The sequence below is a fragment of the Morone saxatilis genome, unplaced genomic scaffold, assembly GCF_004916995.1.
Source record: "Morone saxatilis isolate NCDOM2014 unplaced genomic scaffold, NCSU_SB_2.0 Contig23, whole genome shotgun sequence".
Taxonomy (NCBI): domain Eukaryota; kingdom Metazoa; phylum Chordata; class Actinopteri; family Moronidae; genus Morone; species Morone saxatilis.
Genome location: NW_023339796.1, coordinates 9,748,370 through 9,770,132, shown reverse-complemented (window position 1 = coordinate 9,770,132; position 21,763 = coordinate 9,748,370). Strand labels below are relative to the sequence as shown.

Sequence of the window (21,763 nt, the reverse complement as noted above, 5' to 3'; positions counted from 1 at the left end):
TCTGTACAAAACTATCCTGTTTTCCCAATTTATCTCACATATACTGTTGGAAAATGTACATATTTTGTACCTATCCTACACCAGGTCCTTCATCCCAGATGAGCATATGGTGTGGTGTCCAGAACAGCTGCTGCAGTGTATGCTGGCACACATTCACTACATGCCAGACCACTGGAGGGGCAACGCTAACAAGAGCGAGACCCGTGACGAGGTGGCGCAGCTGTTTCAGTACAAAGCGGTGAGGAATGGAGAAACTCCGTAGACAGGAACACATTTGTCAAAACTAAAGTTATGGATGAGTTTTTGTTGTGATTGATGGCGTTTTTTAATGTAGCAGCTGTGCAATGATAAGACTGTCAGATTGGACATAATGGTCCAATCACTGGATTTATTGAGTCATTTTTGGGAACATTGATCTGCATTTGACTGTACAGTAGGAATATATTTAGACTTATAATTAATGTATAATCAGTGTCTCTGTCCCAATTAGGTGTTCATCTTGGAGGAGTTGCTCAGTCCTATTGTCACACCCTTCATCCTCATCTTCCTTTTGAGAAATAAGTCTCTAGAGATCATTGACTTCTTCAGGAACTTCACTGTGGAGGTGGTTGGAGTCGGAGACATCTGTTCCTTTGCGCAGATGGACATCAGACGTCATGGAAACCCAACAGTACGTTTCGTTCCTTCTGTCACATTCAGATTCAAGCCAGCCATTAGCTGTTTTCAAACTGGAGAGAGGGTGACTCTCAACGAGCAAAGTTCCGAGTGAACGTTTCATTTAATGTTGCGATGTTGTTGCTTGAATGGATATATATCTTTAAATGTTTTTGCAGTGGATGTCAGAGGGCCAGACTGAGGCTTCAATATACCAACAAGCTGAGAACGGCAAGACAGAGTTGTCTCTCATGCATTTCACAATTAAGAACCCACGCTGGCAGCCGCCTCAGGAGAGCTCAGTGTTTATCAGCCATCTGAAGGAAAAGGTGCAGCACGATGCACAGGGCGGCCCCTCCACCCAGCTGCTGCTCTCTGAGGCTCCTCTCTGCACCTCGCTGCAATCTAACGACTCTGCCACTGGGGTAAGAAACCCTGGGGACCATGTTGATCACACAAATACAGTGTACCACACATGAACTAAAGATATTACTCAGCTGATGTACGAAGCAGTAAAGCATTTACCTAACAGTGTAAATTACCATAGGATATTTAAACAATTCCAGAATACTTTTTAGAGACCTCTTTTCTATCCAATGTGCTCTTATTTACTTAGTGGCCCTGTATTGATGTGTGTTTTTCTTTCCAGCCTGATAATCTGTTGGCCAGTGTCCTCGCCCACCCCATTCTCACTGCGTCTGGGTTACAAGGGCGAGACCATCGCTTCATCCTACCAAGCACCGCTGCCTCTGCTGCTGCCAGCGTCCTGGCCTCTCTGTCCACCTCCGAGCTCGCACATCCCAGCCGCGGCCGCTCACATGGCCTCCTGCCATCATCCGTCCACCCCGAGAGCACCATGTACCGCAGCGATCGCACCGTCATTGACAGGTACTTATCACATCTCACTTGTGCCACTGCACCATGTACATACTGTAGATGTAATAGGGTTGGCGAGACTGTTGAATGAATGCAAAAGCTTGTTTTCAGCTTTAGTTAACATGTTGTTTTTTTTCAGTATGACTAACAGTGACTCCCACATCCGGAGCAACGCTCTGCACTCAGAGTTTGCGTCAGCAGAGATGAGTCTTCATGCCATCTACCTGCATGAGGTAATTTCCTGACCACAAACTGTCTGACAGTATTTTTATCCTCTTTTTCTCTGTTATGTGCCTGGAGTTTAAAGAGACATATCTTTTGAGACATACAGTGTTGCAGTTTGGAGCACAGTGGCTGCAGTCAGCTTGAACTCACATTGGTTACAAAGGATTTCAATGGTTCAATAGTTTTTATGGCGAAACATCCTATTTCAAGTGTACCGGTGTTGTATATGATGCTCAAAAGATAGATTTAGCTCTTTTCAGTGTATCTTCTAGGTCTCTATTCTGTTGTGCATTGACTACTGCTTGTCTTCTCCAGCTCCACCAGCAGAGCTCCCACCCACAGAGAACTTCAGGGCAGTGGCAAAGCTCAGTACCAATGAGAGATCTGCACACAAGCACTGGTAAATGAACATATTGATTTTGAAGAAAATTGCAGCCTCAGTATAGCGGAAAAACAAATGACCCATTCTTGTCAGTGTACAGTTCTGTTTGAGTGACGATTTTCACCCGCATTTATAAATATTCTTTATATTACCACTGAATCCAGTGACTGTGTAATGTGAAAAAGATTGCTTGTAGTGCTGAAATCATGGTGATGACCTCAGTCTGCACTTAATTACACACTCCAGTCAGATCCACTACAAATTGAGCAGCCTTAAAGGACGTAGAATTAGTTACTTAGAATCGATTTTAGAAGCAATTATGTCTGCTCTAATATTCGTCATTATACTATTACGACATGGTAACACAGCACAGAAACCAAATCTGCACTGATGAACACAAGTGCAAGTCTCTCCAAGATGGTTTTCCAATTATAGCAAAATTAAAGGAGAGCAATAGCTACCAGAAAGGTGAAAACACACATAAGCATACTGTAAAAGTATACAAGTAAAGTACATGTGTATATACACATATATTGTAGTAAATGGGCTTAAACATACCAAAACACTGGTATGATCCTTCAAGTATATATTCCTTTTTGTTCACAAAACGACGCATAACATATTAGCATTAACATTTAAACATATTCAGACTTCAGTGAAAGGTGTAAAACATTGATCATTAGATCTGTAGTGTTTAAAATCAGAGGTGGGATAACATTTGGAGTGTGATGATTTCTTTTGTATAAACTGGAGACTATGCCTAAGAAAGACTTTGACCTTGCATCAACACTCTTATCAGGTTTCCAGGCTCACAGTGGGCTCGGTTCCAGCATTTCCATGCCCACCCCTGTCCACCTTGGTCGCTGGCAAGAGGAGGAGGAAGAGGAGAATGAAGATGATCAAGAGATTAACAATGGATCTACTCCAAAACAGGGCACTGGGAGTAGTTGTTGAAGTGCCTTATGTCATAAGGTATATGCTCTATTTTAAACTTTATAATATGACACATGTCTTCAGTCTATGCTTTGTGGTTCTGTATCCTGTGACATACTTGTTGGTCAACAAATGGCCATTGATTCTACAGGGGATACATCGCCATGATAATGCCCCTCTCTCTCTCTTTTTTTTTTTATAGTGTTTACATTTTACTTTCTTCTATGAACATTGTGGCCTTAGATGATCTTCATGGAGAATTTAGCATGGATCTTAAAAGCATCATTCAGCGTTTGTTGTAGGAGGGGGCTCATTGAATAACCACTGTCTCTGCACCTCCACGCCTCATCCTGTCACATCAGGCAGACTATGGCATCAGGGAAACCATATGTCTTCCGTCCGTTTCATCCTGATTTCGTCATAAATGTGTACAGACAAACTACGTATAAAGTGACAGAAAGACAATATTGTGTATTCATAGGATCACTGTGTGATGGTGGGTGTGGCCAATTTTTATTGTGGAATGCAAAAAGGATCCTCGGGACTTCTGCTGAGCCTGTGTGTGCGCAATTCAAGTATTTGTGCATCACAAAGTTCTACAGCGGGAGTCTAATTGAAGCTTCTCACAGAGGTGGTGTCCTGATCTGTGCTACAAAGGTTGCAAACTGTATTGTAGCTGCCTGAACAGTTTTCACCTGAAAAAAATGTATTCAATATTTCAAGTTGTGCTGTTTGACCCTGGTGATTTGTAAATACTCTTTTGCGTCTTACTTATCCTTTTAAAAGTCCACATTTTTACTACCTGATCTAATCCTCAAAAAAAAGATACCAAGTATTGCTATGATAAAAAGCTGACGGTACGGTAGCCGTACTACTAAAACACCATGTGTACCAGGAAAAAGCCCCATTGGGTTTGACAAAACATGTCTTTAAACCATAAATATGTGCACATGCTTTGATGCTGCTATCTGTTTTTAGTGGTTCTAAATACAGATTTTATTCAGTATTAATATTTCCACAGCGGATGTATCAAGACATTACTATTCCTCAACAACAGAACTGAAATCATGGGACCCAAATACACTCGTCGTCAAAATCTGATGCAGATATAAGATGTCTTTTTAAGTCTATTTAAGCTGGACACAGAGCCAGCTTTATGCCTTAACACCAATATATAAAAAAAACATATTTAAATCCTGGTTTTCCATATTACCTCAGTGGTGGTGAAGTATAACCAATACTCCAATCAATACCTCTGCAGTGTATTTACTCTGTATTTGTGTAAATATATAAACAGTACATAAAGGTTTATTATGCCGTGTACAGATGCATCTTTTTAACTGCATTTTGATTTTAATGGCAGGTGTAAATGGAATCTGTTTCTTTTTCTGTTCTTATTTTGTTGCCCAGCAGAAGTTATGAGTCAAGTGTTGATGTCCCAGAAACGGTGCGGAGGAATAATTTATTTTAGAACAAAACAGGGTGTTATTGATTTTACAAACCTCTGTTGTGCACATTAGTATGTAGTTTGTATCCTTTTTCCAAAATGCTCGCATAAAAAAAAAAAAAGGAACTTCATCATAAGGGCTTATTTCAGAACGTGCTCTGTTGCTTCTGCAGCTTTTGGTTTGAAGATTTTAGGACCGCACCTCTCAGTGTTGGGTTTATACTTTCAAAGTAAGAGCATGAGGAGAAAAAAAAAAAACTTTTCCACAGTCAGCATTAGTTCTAGCTTTAGTTTTATTTATTTCCTGTTTCCCCCCAGATATTTAATTGATATGTGTGTATTATTTATTTGAAAAAAAGAAATATTTAGGTTGTTTTGTCAGCTCATTTACTTTCATAAAAGCTTATACTCTTGTTGATGAAAGAAATGGCATGTACCTCCCACTGACAGTAGTTTAAAAAAAAGATTTGAAATTCTGATTAAAAGGATTTATTAATGCAAAGATAACATGGCCAGCAGCATGATGTTGAATGTTACACTTAAAAAAAAATAAACTCAAGACTACATCTGCTTGTTTATGCAGTGCGCAAAATATCTTTCTATCCTTTTTTTGCATTCTTTACAGATCACAGTAATATTGATCTCATCCTCCACGACTGCAAGACTTCAGAGGGTATAAATGTGTCTTTGCCCTTTCGTGTGTTTAGAAACTAGTACACTTCCTCGGTGAGTTCGACTGTGGAAGCAATGCGTTTTGTCACCTTATGCTAACGTGAACTCAGAATTTTTGCACTGACAGAAAATAAACATTTTATTTTTTATTTTTAAGCGTGTGCATAGATACAGTACTGGCAACATTTTTGGAAAGGGCAGGTCTCAAAAGGGACACAGAGTCAGTCTCCATCCTGAGTGACCTCATTGTTTGTATATAAGCAAAGCATCAGCACGTATTGTATAGTCACTGTCCACAGCAGACCACCTGGAAACACTGTGGCCAAATCACATACGGTCGTTCTTACCTCAGTACAGGTTCGGCCTGTAGGGGATGATGTGTGTTTCTGTCACTTTGTTAAATATGCCTACATGGGTGTTGTGGTCACTGTCCGTTTGTGCAGTGAGTTTATTATTGTAGAGACACTGGAGCTCAGCTTTGTGCACAGAGTTGATTTCTTTCAACAGTCTCCGCATTTACACCTCACTGTTACGTTTGTCATATTATTTTAAGCAGTGCCTTAGTATTAAGGTTTAGTATTTCCTCTTTATAGAAGCCATTTCATGTCAACTATTGAAATTACTTTAACAGATTTAGCAGAACGAACTATGTACAGTATTTTATTTGGCAAGTCATTGTGTATAGCATCAAGTATGTGGTGAAGTTGTGGATGTGGCTTGTAAGACGAGTGGCAAGTTGACATTGAGATCTCGTGTCAGTCTGTTGCGTCTGAAAGCACACTTCTTCTTGTCATGGTGGCTAAAATTGCACTGTCCTCAATATCCTAAAGAAGCAGGAGTATGCCTTGTAATTGGCAGTGTCATCATGGCCAACCTTCTCATCGAACTATGGTTTCTTATCCACTATACACCAGTCTAAGAATCACAGTGACTGGAACAAGGTGCTAAGTTTTCATCCTGAAATGTTGAATATGTTTTAAGACATGTTTTTTTTGTTTTGTTTTGTTACATAGGTTTGTCTGTTTTGTTTTTGTTCACTAGCTGAAAAATGAAACATGCCAAAAGAACTTGTTTTCGGCACAGCTTTACAATACATGTGTTGTTTTCTGAGTGAGTAGAGAGGCAAATAAATCTTATTTTGAGTGTATTTAATCATTTCATGTGTGGTTGATTATGTGATGTTTATTTGAAATAAAAATATATTTTAATTTTCTCTTTTTTTTTTTTTTTTTTATTATTGCTTTTGCTTGTTTGCTGTGTCAGCTTGTGAAACATTTTCTCTTCCAGTCTTGGACATATCTGACGGGTACAAAATAGTATTGACGCATTTGTCCTGAACAACCTTTTATATGATAACATGGATTTCTGAAAGTGTTGATGTAGCATGGCTCAGTGTCGGCCTGTCAGCGCAACACTTTGGTCCAGAGTGAAGTATCATCATAACTGTTACAATGATTGTCATGATATTTTCTATAGACATTCATAACATGAGCTTTTCATCTATTGTCCAGGTATATCTTAACCTGCCAGTTAAATGCTGTCAGCATGTTAGCATACCAAATATAGGCAAATGGCTACTAATGTTAGCATATATTCAGCCAAAAATACAATGAGCCTAATTATATCTAGGATGATGGAGTTGAGTCTGACGTGCTAAAATGGTATCTAAACAGAGGACACGCTTTGTATAAATAAACCCCAAGATACTTAAAGGGACAACTTGCCACATTCTATGTGGGTGTGATGGTAAATGTAGTTAATTGAAGCAGTAAACTCTTCAGTGTGTCCTGTATTGATCGAGAAATAGCTGTAAAGTCTGTTCTTCTGGCACCAGCGCCGTCATTTGACATGTACAGTGATGTAGTTTGTGTCAAGGAAGAACTATAGACTTGTTACGCTTGGAGGTTAAAGGTAATGATACAGCCACATGTGAAAAAGAAATGGTTAAATTGCAGGAATTAATTTGCTTGGCATCGTTGTGTAGCTTTGATTAGCACCCAGCCGTTAACTTAGCTTTTACAGTGTAGGTGTCAGATTCTCATGTACAGGAACTCAGCTATCTCTGTCAGTGTAGCATGCACTGAGAAATGTATTGCCATCAGCACTGATTGGACATCCACATAAAACAAATTTTTCCATTAAAACCACTTTATGCAGGTTTTGAAAATGTCTCACTTTGGTGACCCCTAGTGGTGGTATCAAAAAAGACAACGTAACAATACAGACAAAACCACTGATGATAAAAACAAATTACCAACAAAATAACTACGTAATAACAAACAAAGTCATATATTCCATATTGTGTAAATATATATCTGATTTATGTGTCTGATATAATCTGATAAATCACCATCAGCAAGTTTTCTCTTCAGTAAAAGCTCACTGGAACAAATCTTCTAAAAGGAGGACTTTATTCACTGTTGCACACAGGCTTGGTTTGTGTTGTGTGTCTCCCACGCTCTCTGTCCGTCTCACTCACTGTCTATTTTCAGATGCTATAATCGTCTATAACCTCTCACAGTTTAGATCCAGTACGTACCAGAATAAAACGCTCATTGGCAGGCACAAAATGCTGTTGTCTAATCTTCGCTATGAACACCAAATATAAGGACATTTACTTTGTACTTGGACTGTTTTTAATAAAAGTTGACTGGTGGTGCAAGGGAACTGTAAATCTTGAGCAATCTGATATTTCTGTTATATACACTAGGTTTAATGGTGGGTAGTATAATTAGAATAGATATTTTTGATTGGTTTCATTTTGTTAGAACAGGATGACTCATGCATTTCTTTCTTTTACGCCTGTTGTACTATTTTATACTCTGTCAATACTGTAAATGCTGTCCACATGTTAATTAAACATCACACGCCTCTATTTTGTGACACTATTTTGTTTTTTTTATATCTAGTTGGTTGTTCAAGTCCCCAGTGAACATTTTAGGGACATAAACGCCATCTGCTGTTCATTCTTGGTTATCTGTCCTTGGTGCGACTGACATTTGTCTCACTTGTCGTCTGCTATGTAAATGTTCTTTTGAGGTAACACCAATGTGTTTCGGCTGTGAACATGATACAACCGTGACCTTATTCTTGAAATGGCTAAGAGGTCAGGTGGAAGGCCTTGTAGGTCAGATATTGGAGAGTATATTGGTGAAAATCGTCTCATTACATTGGAATGTTTTACTTGGGACTTTATCCAACTCTATAGTTGCTAAAAATATAGCCAGGTGCCATGTGCCTATCTACTGTCTTCTGCTGTATTGTGATCTAGGTGCCAAGATTGCTGGCTGAAAGTAACTTTTGGATGATTACCAAAGCTTGTGTAAATACCATCCATGATGTGATTTGATGCCACCAACTGATTTGGCATCACAGCAACCACAGAAAAAGCAAAGGAGGGGGAGAAAAACTATTGGAGGTCAGTTAAATTGTAACTTTATATAAAACATGCTTTTATTTTCCCCACATATGACATGTTAGTGAACTAAAAGGTTTGGATGAATGTGGGACAAAGGAGTTATCTTGTATTTCTTGCCTTTTTCTTGTTCTCAATGCACTTTCAGGAGTATGGAAACTAAACACAGTAGCCAGAACAGAATGAAGTAGATGCGAGCAGCAACAGTGGATTACCGTCTGCTAGAGTTTCGGGGAGTTTAAATCAGGGTCCAGGCGACCTGCTGCTGTCAGTCATTGGCACTGGGGGGAAAGCCCACTCCGGAAGACCAAGAAAATACCATGAAAGCCAAAGAATAGGGAAGAAAGGGGTGAGACTTGCTACCCCTTGTTTCTAGACACTCTAGAATCATTTAAGAAATATAAATCTGTGCTTAAGTAGAGCCTAATAGAAAGTGGCACACAAATGCCCTGCTAAGGATTGCTATGTCATTCTGAGATATTGCAAAGTGTTTTCATCGTTGTGAAGATGATCATGGTAGATACATTTAACACATTTAACATTACTGTATTTTAGGCTTTTGTACAATATGAAGTCATAACTTAAGTATGGGCCTGACCAGCTGGGTAATGCAGCTGTCAACAATACAATGTGCCAGGGGGGCAAGTTGAGCCAGCTTACCCCAATCACATTTACATTGAGTTGAAATAGAGTCTTAACACAGACTGTATACACGTGAATAGCAAGACTTTTCTGGTCTTACACAGAAGATAATGTCACAAAAATGGACAGAATGACACTGATGATACATAATGAGCAGTGAGCAAAAAGACAAACGAGTCCATATTATTACCATAAAATCGCTAATAATGCAATATTATTGTTTCGAAAATGAGTGATTGTCTACCACTGCATGCTGGTGAGGTTCAAGTGACACAACAGAACAGAAAAGGAAAAAGGACAGAAAATAAGGTTTAAAGGCGCACTATGACATTGTTTATCACTCTAAGTCTCATGACTAATCGTTCATTGCACAAATCAGAACGGCTGTTTATTAGTGTGGCTGAAAAAGTATAAGAACGGGGGCCTTTAGCCTCCGTCACTACTGGAAAAAAAAAATATGCCAACGACTCCAAGGGTCACCTGGGTTTTGTTCTGTGCCAAACTGGTGACCTCATGATAGGGACTTGATATGGGACATGACAGGGATAGGGACCAGCTGTTGTTGTTCAAGAACTCCAGTACACAAGTTAACTTCACAATCAACCACTTTGCATTTAATTTTGCTGATCCCTCATGCTCAGTCAGCTCTCCCTTCACCCTACGGTAAACTGAGCTCAAAACATCATTAGACACTGATAGAGGCGGCAAGAGATTGATTTCCTTGTCACAGAGTTGACCTGCAAATGAATACAAGAAAGGTGAAGTCGAGTTGAGTCATCAATAGTCCCGTACTAGATGCCATTTCTGGCCCTATAGTGTGACTCCACAGCGAAATGAGCGACCATTTACCTTAACTACCCGTAATCGCATAAATGTAAGTCTGAAGTACATACGTATTTTAAATTAAATAAAAAACAAATCCCCTCCACCCTTTCTGACACAGACAGGGCCACGTGATTTAAGATGACTTGAATAAGATGTTTAATAAGCCAAAGTCAGGGCTGTAGCTTGACATGGTGTCACTAATGCCAGTATTTCTGGTCTCAGTATATTTCAATTTGACTATACAGCCAACAGCTTGGCTACTTACTCAAAAAATGTAATCTATTACATATTATTCTTTACCAACAGTTATTAGTTACACTACTAGTTACATTACTTTTCTGCTGTACTCCCCACTGTTCCCCTTCTCCCCAAAATTTAGATTTACTACAATTATAATGCAGTTTTGTTAAAATCAAAGTAATGGGAGTATTTCTAGCTGCTGAATGTTTCCATTTTCCAAACTAGTTTTCTCCACAATTACAAAAAATAATCCAAGGATGTGATTGGATTTCAAATTAGTAGGGGTTGCCAACAAAAGTAATGTAGTTGGGGGACCAGTTTAGACCATATTATTACTGAATTTATTAGTAATTAGTTACACTACTAGTTACTGGGGAAAGTAATATTATTACTAGTAATGAGTTACTGGCCAATACAGAATATATATAAACAATAAATAAATAAAATAAATAAACCCACCTTTTTATACTACATTTCACCAACCCTTGCTACCACTTGTTAATGTCTCATTTGTAAACAAACAAACAAGCAAACAAAAACAAACATCTCCAGCACTTTTGGATTTTGGATAGTCTCTCTTGCTCCTACATGGTTTGAATGCACTTATTGTAAGTTGCTTTGGACAAACTCGTCTACTAATTGAATAGAATGTAAACAATTATTAATGAAAGTAAATAAAGTAATATTAGACTTATGTTACACTCAAAAAGTGCGGCTGAGCTTCTCCCCTGCAGCTTCATTTTTAGTAGTAAAACTCAGTATTATGAGTTGTTTACGACCGAGTTGGAAAGTGTGCAACCTGCAGAAGTGTGCAGCCCGGCAGGGGCCAGGCCTGTCTGCTCTCCTTCCCGACCAAGAGATCTCCTATCTCCACACTAAATGACAAGTCTATTTTGGAAAAGGAGGCTGCGCCAAAATAGGCACGTCAGCTATTTGGCATCATGAGGTACCGGAGAAGGAGTCTAGTCCACCGCCCACCGCAGGAGACTGGGGGATGTTCCACCATCCTGGATTTACAACCATTTCAAGGATATTTGAACACAAAGAAGACATTTTTTTGGTGGGATTTTTCTAAACGCTGACTACTGGAGTTGGATATCACCCGGAAAGCTTTTGACGGCCACAATTGGACTTTTCAGCCCACATGATTCACCGTTCACCGTCTTACCTGAGTGGCTGAAGACTCAAGGTGAAAAAGTAACGTTAGGCTAATAAACGAAGGTTAGCTTTAACATATATAATATAATTATATATTATATAATTATACAGAGAAAATAACCGAAGTTAAAGCAGTTATTTGTAGGAAAACTGTGAATTATGAACTAAATTATATTTAAAAACTTGCACACCTGGAACTGTTAACAGCTACAGCTGCTGCCTTGAGTTACTAGTTGAACTACAACTTCCAGTTTCGGTTAGGCTAATGTTAATGTCATTGAACTGTAATTAACTACAGGTGTGTGTGTGTGTGTGTGTGTGGTCCGGTTTGCGCAGTTTTAACAGCAAATTAGTCATTCAATTCCAACATATGTATATATTTTTTAAAGGGCGTTTTAGTTTCGCTTAGAGAAACCACACTGTGTGAGAAATGAAGTGTGTTTCTGAAGAGGGAGCTTTATCAAGCAGCTGATGTCCCTTTCGCTTCTACAAATGGCAATGGACAGAGACAGGGTCTGACAGCTGAGGTTATTTTTAGGGACAGGCGGTTCAAGCGACAGAGGTGACAAAGCTGGCAAATGTCACTCTTTGAAAGGCACATATCTGCACTATTTGACCTTGTTACAGGGGAATTCATTTGTTGTTGCGTTATTAAAACTACCCTTCCTATTAAATCGGCTGCGGATGCATGAAGTGAAGTCTTTATATTGATGATGAATGTCTGCAGGGTCAGGCCAGGAGTGGATTATGTTGACTGACATTTACTGCCAGCCATAAATATGACCATCTGAACTGTGGATTTATGTCTATTTTCATAGCATAACATATTTATAGAGTAGACTTTACAAATGGTCTCGTCTCACAATGGTTTTGGTGCATTTCACAGGGTCAGAAATGACTGTGATATAAAATAACTGACTAACTTTCTTTTTTCTTTTGTATTATTTGTTACACTTCAGAGGAAACTGTGTTTGTTTCATCTTGAACATTTATTGATGAATATTATTGAATTATAAAGCAACATTTTTATCCATTAATCATCATATTACCCAATTGTACAGACGAATTTATTTTTGACGGGGACTGTGTCATTATTTCTTACTGTTACTGGATTCTAATATTAACCATTTATTTGACTACAGGAACCAACAATGGATCAAAACTTGTTTGGTGGAGTCCCCCGGTTTCTCACCCGCCCGAAGGCGTTCTCGGTGTGTGCAGGCAAGGACGCCACGCTGAGCTGCACCATCGTTGGCAGCCCGACCCCACTGATCACCTGGGAAAAGGAAAAGCTGAAGCTGACATCCGGGGGACGCTTCAAGACCGTGGAGGATGGAGATGTGTACCGCCTGACCATCTATGACTTAACGCTGGAGGACAGTGGCCAGTACATGTGCCGGGCCAAAAACACTGTTGGGGAAGCTTATGCTGCGGTAACCCTCAAAGTGGCCCTGCCAACGGAGATGGCACAGAGGGCCCCCGTTTTCCTGCTTAAGCCTACATCTACACGCGTAGGATTGGGAGGCGATGTCGTGTTCCTCTGCCGGGTCGCAGCTTACCCTGACGCCAACTTTGATTGGGAGAAAGATGGGCGCTACTTGGGGGAGTCTAACCGTGTCAAGATCGTTTCCGACAGTGACAGCAGCACCTTAAAGATCCAAAGTGTGCGTAATCTGGACAGCGGCACCTACACCTGCAGGGCCAAGAACACGGTCGGCCGTGCACATGCTGCGGCAGCCCTGGTTGTAGACGCCCAGGATGCCCGCCACACTGCAGACAAGAACACCTCCCTCCTTTCTCACCTACAAAAGCGCAAAGAGGAAATGAACAAGGACATCTCGATCTATCGCACCGAAGAAAGCAGCTCCTCGGTTTCTTCCTCCTCCAAAACCAACATCAGAGATAGTTTGAGTTCCCTGAGTCTGGAACACGAGCTGAGGGCCTCTGCGCTGGCAAAGCTTCCCAAAGGTGTGTTCACCCGTACCTGCACGGTGACTGAAGGAAAACACGCCAAACTCAGCTGCTTTGTGACGGGTCACCCTAAACCCCACATCATCTGGAGGAAGGATGGCACGAACATCAGCGAGGGCCGCAGGCATGTCATTTATGAGGACCAAGCTGAGAACTTCATCCTCAAGATCCTGTACTGCAAGCAGAATGATAATGGTCTCTACACCTGCAATGCAACCAATATGGCTGGGCAAACCTACAGTGCCGTGTTGGTAACAGTCAAAGGTAAGATGGTCGTGTCGTAAGAAAATGCTACACGCAGTACAACGATCAGTTCTGTGTAGACATTTAAGAGAATCCTCTACAAGTAAGCAATCATTAGAGAGGTTTTATGTGTGAATTTTATGTTTAGTTATTTATTATCAGCACATTTAACATCATAGAGGCTGTCACTCCACCACCTTATGTCCAGCATTTACAGAATATTCCAAGCAACGATTAAAGGATTAGGCTGCCATGATTAATTTAAAAATATATATATTAACAAATCCAATGAGAACCAACAGTATCTTAGTCTGTCTCTCAATACTTTTCAACCTCTCTACCTCGTCTGTGGCACCCAGTCCCAAGACCCCAAGCCAATTATTTCCCACTGAAGACATAAATCTTTAAAAATGACTTGCAAATATATCCTGTACTGGCTGAATAATTTCCTAAAACAGCTGGGCACTGGGTTTTTTTTAGCAAACATTACTCAAACAGGAGTGAATAGTCATTTGTTGGGGACTATCTTGAGCTGCAAATAATTACACATTTGGTGCCCTCATCAGTATTTATACTGATGAGGGCACATGTGAAATTTACTTAAAATAAACTACAGTGCCTGTGTTCATCGCAATGAAGGAACATGTCACCCAGTGCAGCAGTGCGGCCCACTTATGTGTTTTTAATAGCTATAATAATGGAGGTAAATGGCAGAGAGGAAAATGCTACGTTTGTAGGATAAACTCATTGTTGGCAACTGCACTACTGTAAGTACGGTCTGAATCACTATACCAAAGCCTCATTTAAACCTCTCAAAATGTGTGTGGCTGTTCACAACAAGGTTGGATTCTGGCTCATCCTCTGAAGGAGGGTGTTGTGTTGCATCTATTTTCTGCTGGTGATGAGTAGTTCACAGTTGCTAAGATGGTCACTCACTTACTGGAGCACATTGGCACCGCTGCTAGTGTGACTTCCCTTGGGAAGAAATTGCCCCAAGAGACGAAATTGTAGAGTTGTAGATTTATGTTGGTTGTTAATCTCCATTTAGTCCGATAATGAGGTCTGTGCCACTGATGTACCTGATTATTGTTGTGTGCAGGAAAATGGATACTTCTTTGCCTTCTGGTTTGTTAGTTTGCTTGATTTATTGTTCGTCACTTCTGTTATACCAGTACAGTAACAATGGACAAAATACACAGTATACAAACTGTAATTTAGCAACTTTATGCTGGATTATTATACATTACTAAGAAATGACAGAAGTAAATTAAATCCATGGGAAGATAACTTATGAAATCAGGAGGGAGGAACAAAATATTTAACTTTTAAGCATTGTTAATGCTGTTGTTAATGTACTGTATGTTATCAAAGACTGAGACTAGATTACAAAATTAAATTCCCTTTAGTAGCCAAACTGTATCTCATGAACTTTAATTCCCTTTAGTGTTTGACGTGTGTTTTTGTGCAACCTGATATTCTCGAAGTAAATATATTTCACTGCCAAGATGAAAACAGCTTACTTGTACTCTGGTGCATTACAGAAAATATTGTAAATATTCGAATGTAGATATTACATTTATTTTAGACACATACTTTGAATGAACCCATGGACGTTACCCATAACTCAAAGTGTTATGAGTTCCACATGTTTCAACACTTAATTCCTACAGTTAAAACTGATGGCTCATTTCCAAAGTATGGATATGGATACAGTTTGAAACTGTAACCTTTATTTGTGCTGCAGAGGGCAATAAGAAAACTGAGAAGTAGGGGAAATGTACAACATGTACTCTACAACCTCCATTGAAAGCACAGTTGTAGTGTAGTAGCACATTCATAGTTGACATTAAACAAAATCATGTAAATACAAACAATTATCGGGAAAATAATATCAAAAACATTGACAACATTTTTATGTATTATGCACACAGCATTTTGCATAATGATTGAGTGTGATTTAACTTTTTTAATTGATTTCCAACCTTTAAGAAAACTTTTGTTTAACTACCAAACTTTTACTTCAACAACCTATGATGAACCTATGAAGTTATTTTACTTGCTATATTATCAGAAATGTAATATTGTCAGTTTATATATTTCGACTGTTGAATATTGTTGTTGAATAGACAAGTCTCAAATCATGGGTGCTTAAGTTTCTTTAAACACGTCAAAAATTGCAGATTAAAAGTCCCATGTGAATTAACTACACCTGAGAGAACAGATGTAGAACATTTGGCCAATGGTTGACTGTATCATCAACTATATGCTGCAGTTTGTAGTTGATAAACTGACATTTGTAAAACCCTCAGCATGAATGCACAACTTGAATATTCTGTTATTTTTCAATGTGACAGAGCCTAAGGTGCCATTCAAGAGGAAGCTGCAGGACGTGGAGGTACAAGAGAAAGCATCAGCCACAATGATGTGTGAGGTGCCTGTCAGTGCCACTCACGCCAATTGGTTCATGGAGGAAACGAGGCTGGAGCAAAGTACCAAATATTACATGGAGCAGGAAGGCACCCTGCGTCGTCTCACCATACACAATGTCACAACCAACGACGATGGTGTTTATATCTGCGAGATGAAAGAAGGCAGTCGTACTGTGGCTGAGCTCACCGTCCTGGGTATGGTTGTGACTTTTTTCTGTCTTTATTTCTTGTTAAACATTATGTATAATACTATTATCAAGAGTAAACAGTTGAACCTTCTTAAAATACTTCTAAAAGTTAGAAAATTATACAGACTGAATCTACTGCGTACCTGATCCTTGAAATATTTTTCAACGTCTCTATTATGCTGCTGAATTCATTTCTTTGTAACGTCTACACTCTCTCAAATTCCAGGCAACATCACTAAGAAGCTTCCTCGGAGGACAGTAGTTCCTGTCAGTGACACTGTCATCTTCTGTGTGGAGCTGGAGCATCCTTTCCCGGACGCCTACTGGACCCGCAATGGCGAGAAGCTGAAGGAAGATTCCCGTATTTCCATCGCCTGCATGCTCCGACAGTACACACTCACTATTAGAGATTGCCAGGCAGACGACTCAGGAGAAGTGGCCTTTGTCGCTGGAGACTGCAAGACTTCCACTCGATTCTCTGTCACTGGTGAGGATGACACCTTCGCCAATAACTTTCATTCATTGAATTTGCTCTGCCTTAACAGTGGTAATTAATGTGGTAAATAATATAAACACATCATAGGAATGACATAACTCTGAAATAATGCTATATGGATTTAGAGTACCTTGGATCTATCTCCCTTAAATTGTTTATTAAAAAAAAGGTTAAAGTGGACATTGACTTTATACAACATCACAGTAATTGAGCTGGTAAACAAAATACGAGCTAAACTGACAAGAATGATCACCAGCTATGAAAGTAAAATCAAGGCTGTGAAAAAAGAAAAGAAAAAGGGAACAGAATTTCCCTATACTCTTTCTTTTTCAATCACTCAATACATATCTGCTCGTCACTCTTTCCACTCTAGCTGCAAGGAAGCATCCTCCCGATCCCCCAGTCGATGCCGTGGTGAAGAGCAAGACCGAGTCATCCATCACCATTCAGTGGTCTCCTCCTGACAGCGGCCGCCCTGTGCCCATCAAGGGCTACATTGTGGAGAGGAGGAAGGTTGGCACCCAGACATGGCAGAGGTGCAATGCTGGAGAAACCATTGTGTCAACAGAGGTCACCATCTGCCACTTCACTGAAGAAGCAAGCTACCAATTCCGCATCTCTGCTATGAACGACTTTGGCCAGAGTTCCTACCTTGAGGTGCCTGGAAGCTTCTACCTCGGTAAGACTCACATTTATCATTCATGTGCCGCTGCTGTACATTCGAATGTTCTTTTCTCATGTGTGGTTTGCATGTTGTCCTCAGAACCCTCTGCTGAAATCAGGAAAGGCCTAATGAACAGTACTGCGATCACTGGGGAGGAATTCTCTATCTCAGTGGAGCTGTCTGCTGTCTGTTCTGGCTTCTGGTCTCTAAACGGCCGCCTCCTGCGCAGTGGAGCTGACTACCTCATCACCAGGTCCAAGAACACACACACTCTGCTCATCCGTTTAGTGACTGTGGAAATGGACGGAGCTGAAGTCAAGTTTGTGGGTGGAGGCTCGCAAAGCAGTTGTGTCCTTTCTGTGAAGGGTATGCACTCATGGCCAGTTAAAGTATAAATAGCGAAAAATGCTTTAAATCATATTAATATATTGAAGTACATTTGTAGATAGCCTTGTTTTTTAATTGAAGGTCGTTGATGTTTACTGTATTTTGCCTTCTTACGCCTCTGACAGCTCCTCCTTTGAGGTTCACCAACAAGTCAGATATCATAGAGGTGGTGATCTGCAGTGCCCAAGCCACTGCTCAGCTGACTGCTGAGGTGTCGGATTATGATGCAAAGGTTTGTGATGGGAGCATACATCATTTTCAACTTTACTTTTAGCTTTCACAGATTATTGTACAGGGTACAGGGGATGGAAAACATAAAGAGCATTATAATTTATGTAATTGAATAGATTTTAGAATTCTGCTTTTTGATGAAGCATTATACTCAACTACCTTTAGAAATAGGTAATCCATTTAAGTTAGCTTCTTTCTAGAATCTTTGAGAGATAGTACAGTCAGTACTTTGGGTTGAATTGAAGTACACTATTGTGATTGAAGTTGGTAGGGTATTCATATGGAAATAACATACAATCAGTAGACCACATTTTCTATTTCATGTTACTGTTACCCAGAATAATCTTTAAAAGAGACACTTTTGTATTTGAGTACTTATCAAAAGAAGTACTCCTACTTGGTAACACTAACTGCTTTAGTAGAATATACTTATTTAACCATGTCTAACGTGGCTCTTTATCCTTTTTTTGTTTTTTCAGGTGGTTTGGATGAGGAATGGGCGGGAGGTGAAGATGGGAAAGAAGTATGAATGTATGATCATCGACCGCAAGAGGATCCTGATGGTACATAATGTTACAGAGGAAGATGTGGGCATCTACGAGTGTGTTTTAGGTGATGAAAGATTGTCCCTGCAACTCGCTCTTAAAGGTACGCTCATCAAAAACATTGCTACTGAGTACAATTGCCTATGGTGGGAACGGTTGGGTCTCTTTATAAGGAGTACAGTCTGGACCTGCTCTATTTGAAAAGTGTCCTGAGATATCTTTTGTTATGATTTGCCGCTATACAAATAAAATTGAACTGGAATGAAATTCAACCTAACTATCACAGAACAAAGTCAACAATCTGACTGTCATGGATCATTTGTTGGCCTGCAAAGCTTTTAGTATCTCCAATGTGATCTGCCTGGGGGAAAGATGATTTTGCAATGGGAATTGGGCTCTGCGTGTTCAGCAAGTACTGACTAAAGCCCACATAATGCAGAAAGTTTGTGTTAGACCATGTGATGTACTGAAATGTGATCTGCTCCGATGGCTGCTAGCATATGCTTCTGAGCCATCAAGCAGAGGAAAGCGCTATCTGTCATCATGTAGTCAACTCACTACCCCCAACTCTTCCTACATATGAACTACACTGATAACCAACACATTTTCAAATGGATTTCAATTTGTGCCTTTTTTGTCTCTTATTTTTCTCTAAGATGAACCTGCCAAGTTTCTGAACAAAGCCAGAGGTACCATGGGATTGTCATCGACCCTTAAAGGAGATCTTGAGCTGAGCTGTGAGGTATCTCCTGCCAGCGCGACCGTTGTGTGGAAAAAAGATCAAGTGGAGATCAATGAGGACCAAAGAAGTACCATCATCTCCAAAGGGACTCAAAGGAAGCTCATCATCAAGAGTGCCAAGAAAAGTGACGAAGGACATTACTCTTGTGAGACAGCAGCAGACAAAGTCACATTCCAGGTCAAGATAAAAGGTAAGGCTGTATGATGCTTTTGTAGTACTATTCAACACTTGCCTGCACATCACAGATATATATTTCTTTACCTTATTTATTTTCTTTCAGAAACTCAAGCACTAGCTGCCTTCTCCAACAAGGAGTCAGTCCAGAAGGAGGTGAAAGCTACTCTCTCCAAGAAAGCTACTCTTAGTTGCAATGTTTCGGACAGCAAGACTGAGGTGAAATGGTACAAAGATGGCAAGCTGTTGGTATCCAGTAAGACAATATACTCAGAAGTGAAAGGCAGTACTCGTCAGCTGGTGATAGAAAAGGTGGAGAAGAGTGATGCTGGAGAGTATACATGCGAAGCTGGGGGGGATAAGCTGGTCTTCAAGATATCTGTGTCAGGTAGGGTTAATTGAATATAAAGAATGAACAAATATAATATGATTTCTGTTTGTGTGTCTGAGAGCTTCAGTAATTTGAGTTAAGGGTTTGGAGAGGTTAGTTCCCATACATTTAGTCATCTGGGTGCATCCCATTTACAGGATGTAGAATAAATGGAGATTCAGAATAAAAGAATGTGTCAAATAGATGTCTGTAATATGTTTCAGTCATTAATGTTATACGTTCTCATCTCTCACTGACGTTAGCTTCAGAGGCCCAGTCAGCTTTCTTCAACAAGGAGTCAGTCCAGAGGGAGGTGAAAGCCACTCTCTCCCAGAAAGCCACTCTGAGCTGTGAGGTAGCTGATATCAAGACAGAGGTGAAATGGTACAAGGATGGCAAGTTGGTCACTTCCAGTAAGACAGTCCATACTGAGTCGAAAGACAAGCGCCGCCAGCTGGTGATCGACCGCGTGGAGAAAAAGGATGCTGGAGAGTACATCTGTGAGGCTGGGACTGAGAAGCTGGCTTTTAAGATGCACGTGGCAGGTAAGGGAAGATGGAATATATTCAAAAACATTATATTACATATTAGGTGCTTATTCTGAAAGAATAGCATCTGAGGTTCTCCCTGTCATGCTTCCTCCACCAGAGGCCCAGCCAGCCTTCTTCAACAAGGAGTCAGTCCAGAAGGAGGTGAAAGCCACTCTCTCCCAGAAAGCCACTCTGAGCTGTGAGGTTTCTGATACCAAGACAGAGGTGAAATGGTACAAGGATGGCAAGCTGCTGACTTCCACTAAGACAATCCATACTGAGTCGAAAGTCAAGAGTCGGCAGCTGGTGATCGACAGCGTGGAGAAGAAGGATGCTGGGGAGTATATCTGTGAGGCTGGGACTGAGAAGCTGGTCTTCAAACTCCAGGTGGCAGGTAGGGGCAAGGACAGAACTGTCTTATAGTATTTTTGTTGATTGATGTACAGGTATCTCAGGTGCTAACATATCAATGTACAGGGAAAAAGTTTTTGTCAGCCACATTCTTGGTCTCCTCCACAGATGCACAGGTCCAGTCTGCATTCTCCAACAAGGAGTCAGTCCAGAAGGAGGTGAAAGCCACTCTCTCCCAGAAAGCCACTCTGAGCTGTGAGGTTTCTGATACCAAGACAGAAGTGAAATGGTACAAGGATGGCAAGCTGCTGACCACCAGCAGGACAATACATGCAGATTCAAAGGGCAAGAGTCGCCAGCTGGTCATAGACAGCGTGGAGAAGAAAGATGCTGGAGAGTACATCTGTGAGGTTGGGACTGAGAAGCTGGTCTTCAAAATACATGTGGAAGGTAAGGAGAATGCAGTATGTTTAATAAATACCAAATTGATTATTGAATCCTACCTGTGGTTGATACTTGATAGTATTCCCTTCCCTTCCCTTCCCTTCGACATAGCATGTAAAACATAAACATAGATACCAACTAGTTTTAATATTAGTCTTATACAACGGTAATTGCATTGTCAGATATATGTGTAAAAGGTTGTTGGCTAATTACATAATGCTTAGAAACAGATGTTTGATAATAAACACTGAGCATGTAAATTTTGTTTTGTATTTTTTAATAATTGAAGACATGTACTGTGTGAAACTGGTGGATATTTTGTGTTTTATAGTTCTGTCTATAGTCTTCTCTGGTTTGTGATCGTAAATTCATTTTGGCTGCTTTGTTGGTTGCTTCATTTATGAGATATTTGGCATGCTTCGCTCAAGCATTTATAGTCCAATATTGACTTGGAGTCTCACGTTGACAATTGAAATTGCAAATGTATTGTTGCCTGTATGCACTCGTGAGCTTCATACTTTGATTTCTT

At 40.1% G+C, this 21,763-nt stretch overlaps 2 protein-coding genes across 44 annotated transcripts in view; both read left to right on the top strand.

Moving 5' to 3' along the window:
• atg9b (autophagy related 9B) overlaps nucleotides 1-6,402 on the top strand; it is an 11,886-nt gene extending 5,484 nt beyond the window's left edge. The window contains exons 7-14 of one of the 2 annotated variants that reach the window (XM_035670826.1): nucleotides 85-238; nucleotides 491-670; nucleotides 834-1,079; nucleotides 1,304-1,542; nucleotides 1,670-1,763; nucleotides 2,071-2,155; nucleotides 2,937-3,109; nucleotides 3,273-6,402. In XM_035670826.1, the coding sequence (XP_035526719.1) occupies nucleotides 85-238; nucleotides 491-670; nucleotides 834-1,079; nucleotides 1,304-1,542; nucleotides 1,670-1,763; nucleotides 2,071-2,155; nucleotides 2,937-3,091 (1,153 nt within the window). In that variant the 3' untranslated portion in view covers nucleotides 3,092-3,109; nucleotides 3,273-6,402. Of the gene's footprint in view, nucleotides 1-84; nucleotides 239-490; nucleotides 671-833; nucleotides 1,080-1,303; nucleotides 1,543-1,669; nucleotides 1,764-2,070; nucleotides 2,156-2,936 lie in introns of both variants that reach the window. The other variant, XM_035670827.1, reaches the window with a different exon arrangement.
• Nucleotides 6,403-11,266: 4,864 nt separating this feature from the next.
• Nucleotides 11,267-21,763, top strand: part of obscnb (obscurin, cytoskeletal calmodulin and titin-interacting RhoGEF b) — a 53,710-nt gene continuing 43,213 nt past the window's right edge. For 28 of the 42 annotated variants that reach the window (XM_035671119.1, XM_035671118.1, XM_035671114.1 and 25 more), the window contains exons 1-13: nucleotides 11,268-11,500; nucleotides 12,612-13,704; nucleotides 16,038-16,307; nucleotides 16,527-16,787; nucleotides 17,170-17,475; nucleotides 17,560-17,826; nucleotides 17,973-18,079; nucleotides 18,558-18,726; nucleotides 19,280-19,555; nucleotides 19,646-19,927; nucleotides 20,173-20,454; nucleotides 20,558-20,833; nucleotides 20,959-21,240. In XM_035671119.1, the coding sequence (XP_035527012.1) occupies nucleotides 12,621-13,704; nucleotides 16,038-16,307; nucleotides 16,527-16,787; nucleotides 17,170-17,475; nucleotides 17,560-17,826; nucleotides 17,973-18,079; nucleotides 18,558-18,726; nucleotides 19,280-19,555; nucleotides 19,646-19,927; nucleotides 20,173-20,454; nucleotides 20,558-20,833; nucleotides 20,959-21,240 (3,862 nt within the window). In that variant the 5' untranslated portion in view covers nucleotides 11,268-11,500; nucleotides 12,612-12,620. Of the gene's footprint in view, nucleotides 11,533-12,611; nucleotides 13,705-16,037; nucleotides 16,308-16,526; nucleotides 16,788-17,169; nucleotides 17,476-17,559; nucleotides 17,827-17,972; nucleotides 18,080-18,557; nucleotides 18,727-19,279; nucleotides 19,556-19,645; nucleotides 19,928-20,172; nucleotides 20,455-20,557; nucleotides 20,834-20,958; nucleotides 21,241-21,763 lie in introns of all 42 variants that reach the window. The other 14 variants (XM_035671089.1, XM_035671088.1, XM_035671086.1 and 11 more) reach the window with 2 other exon arrangements.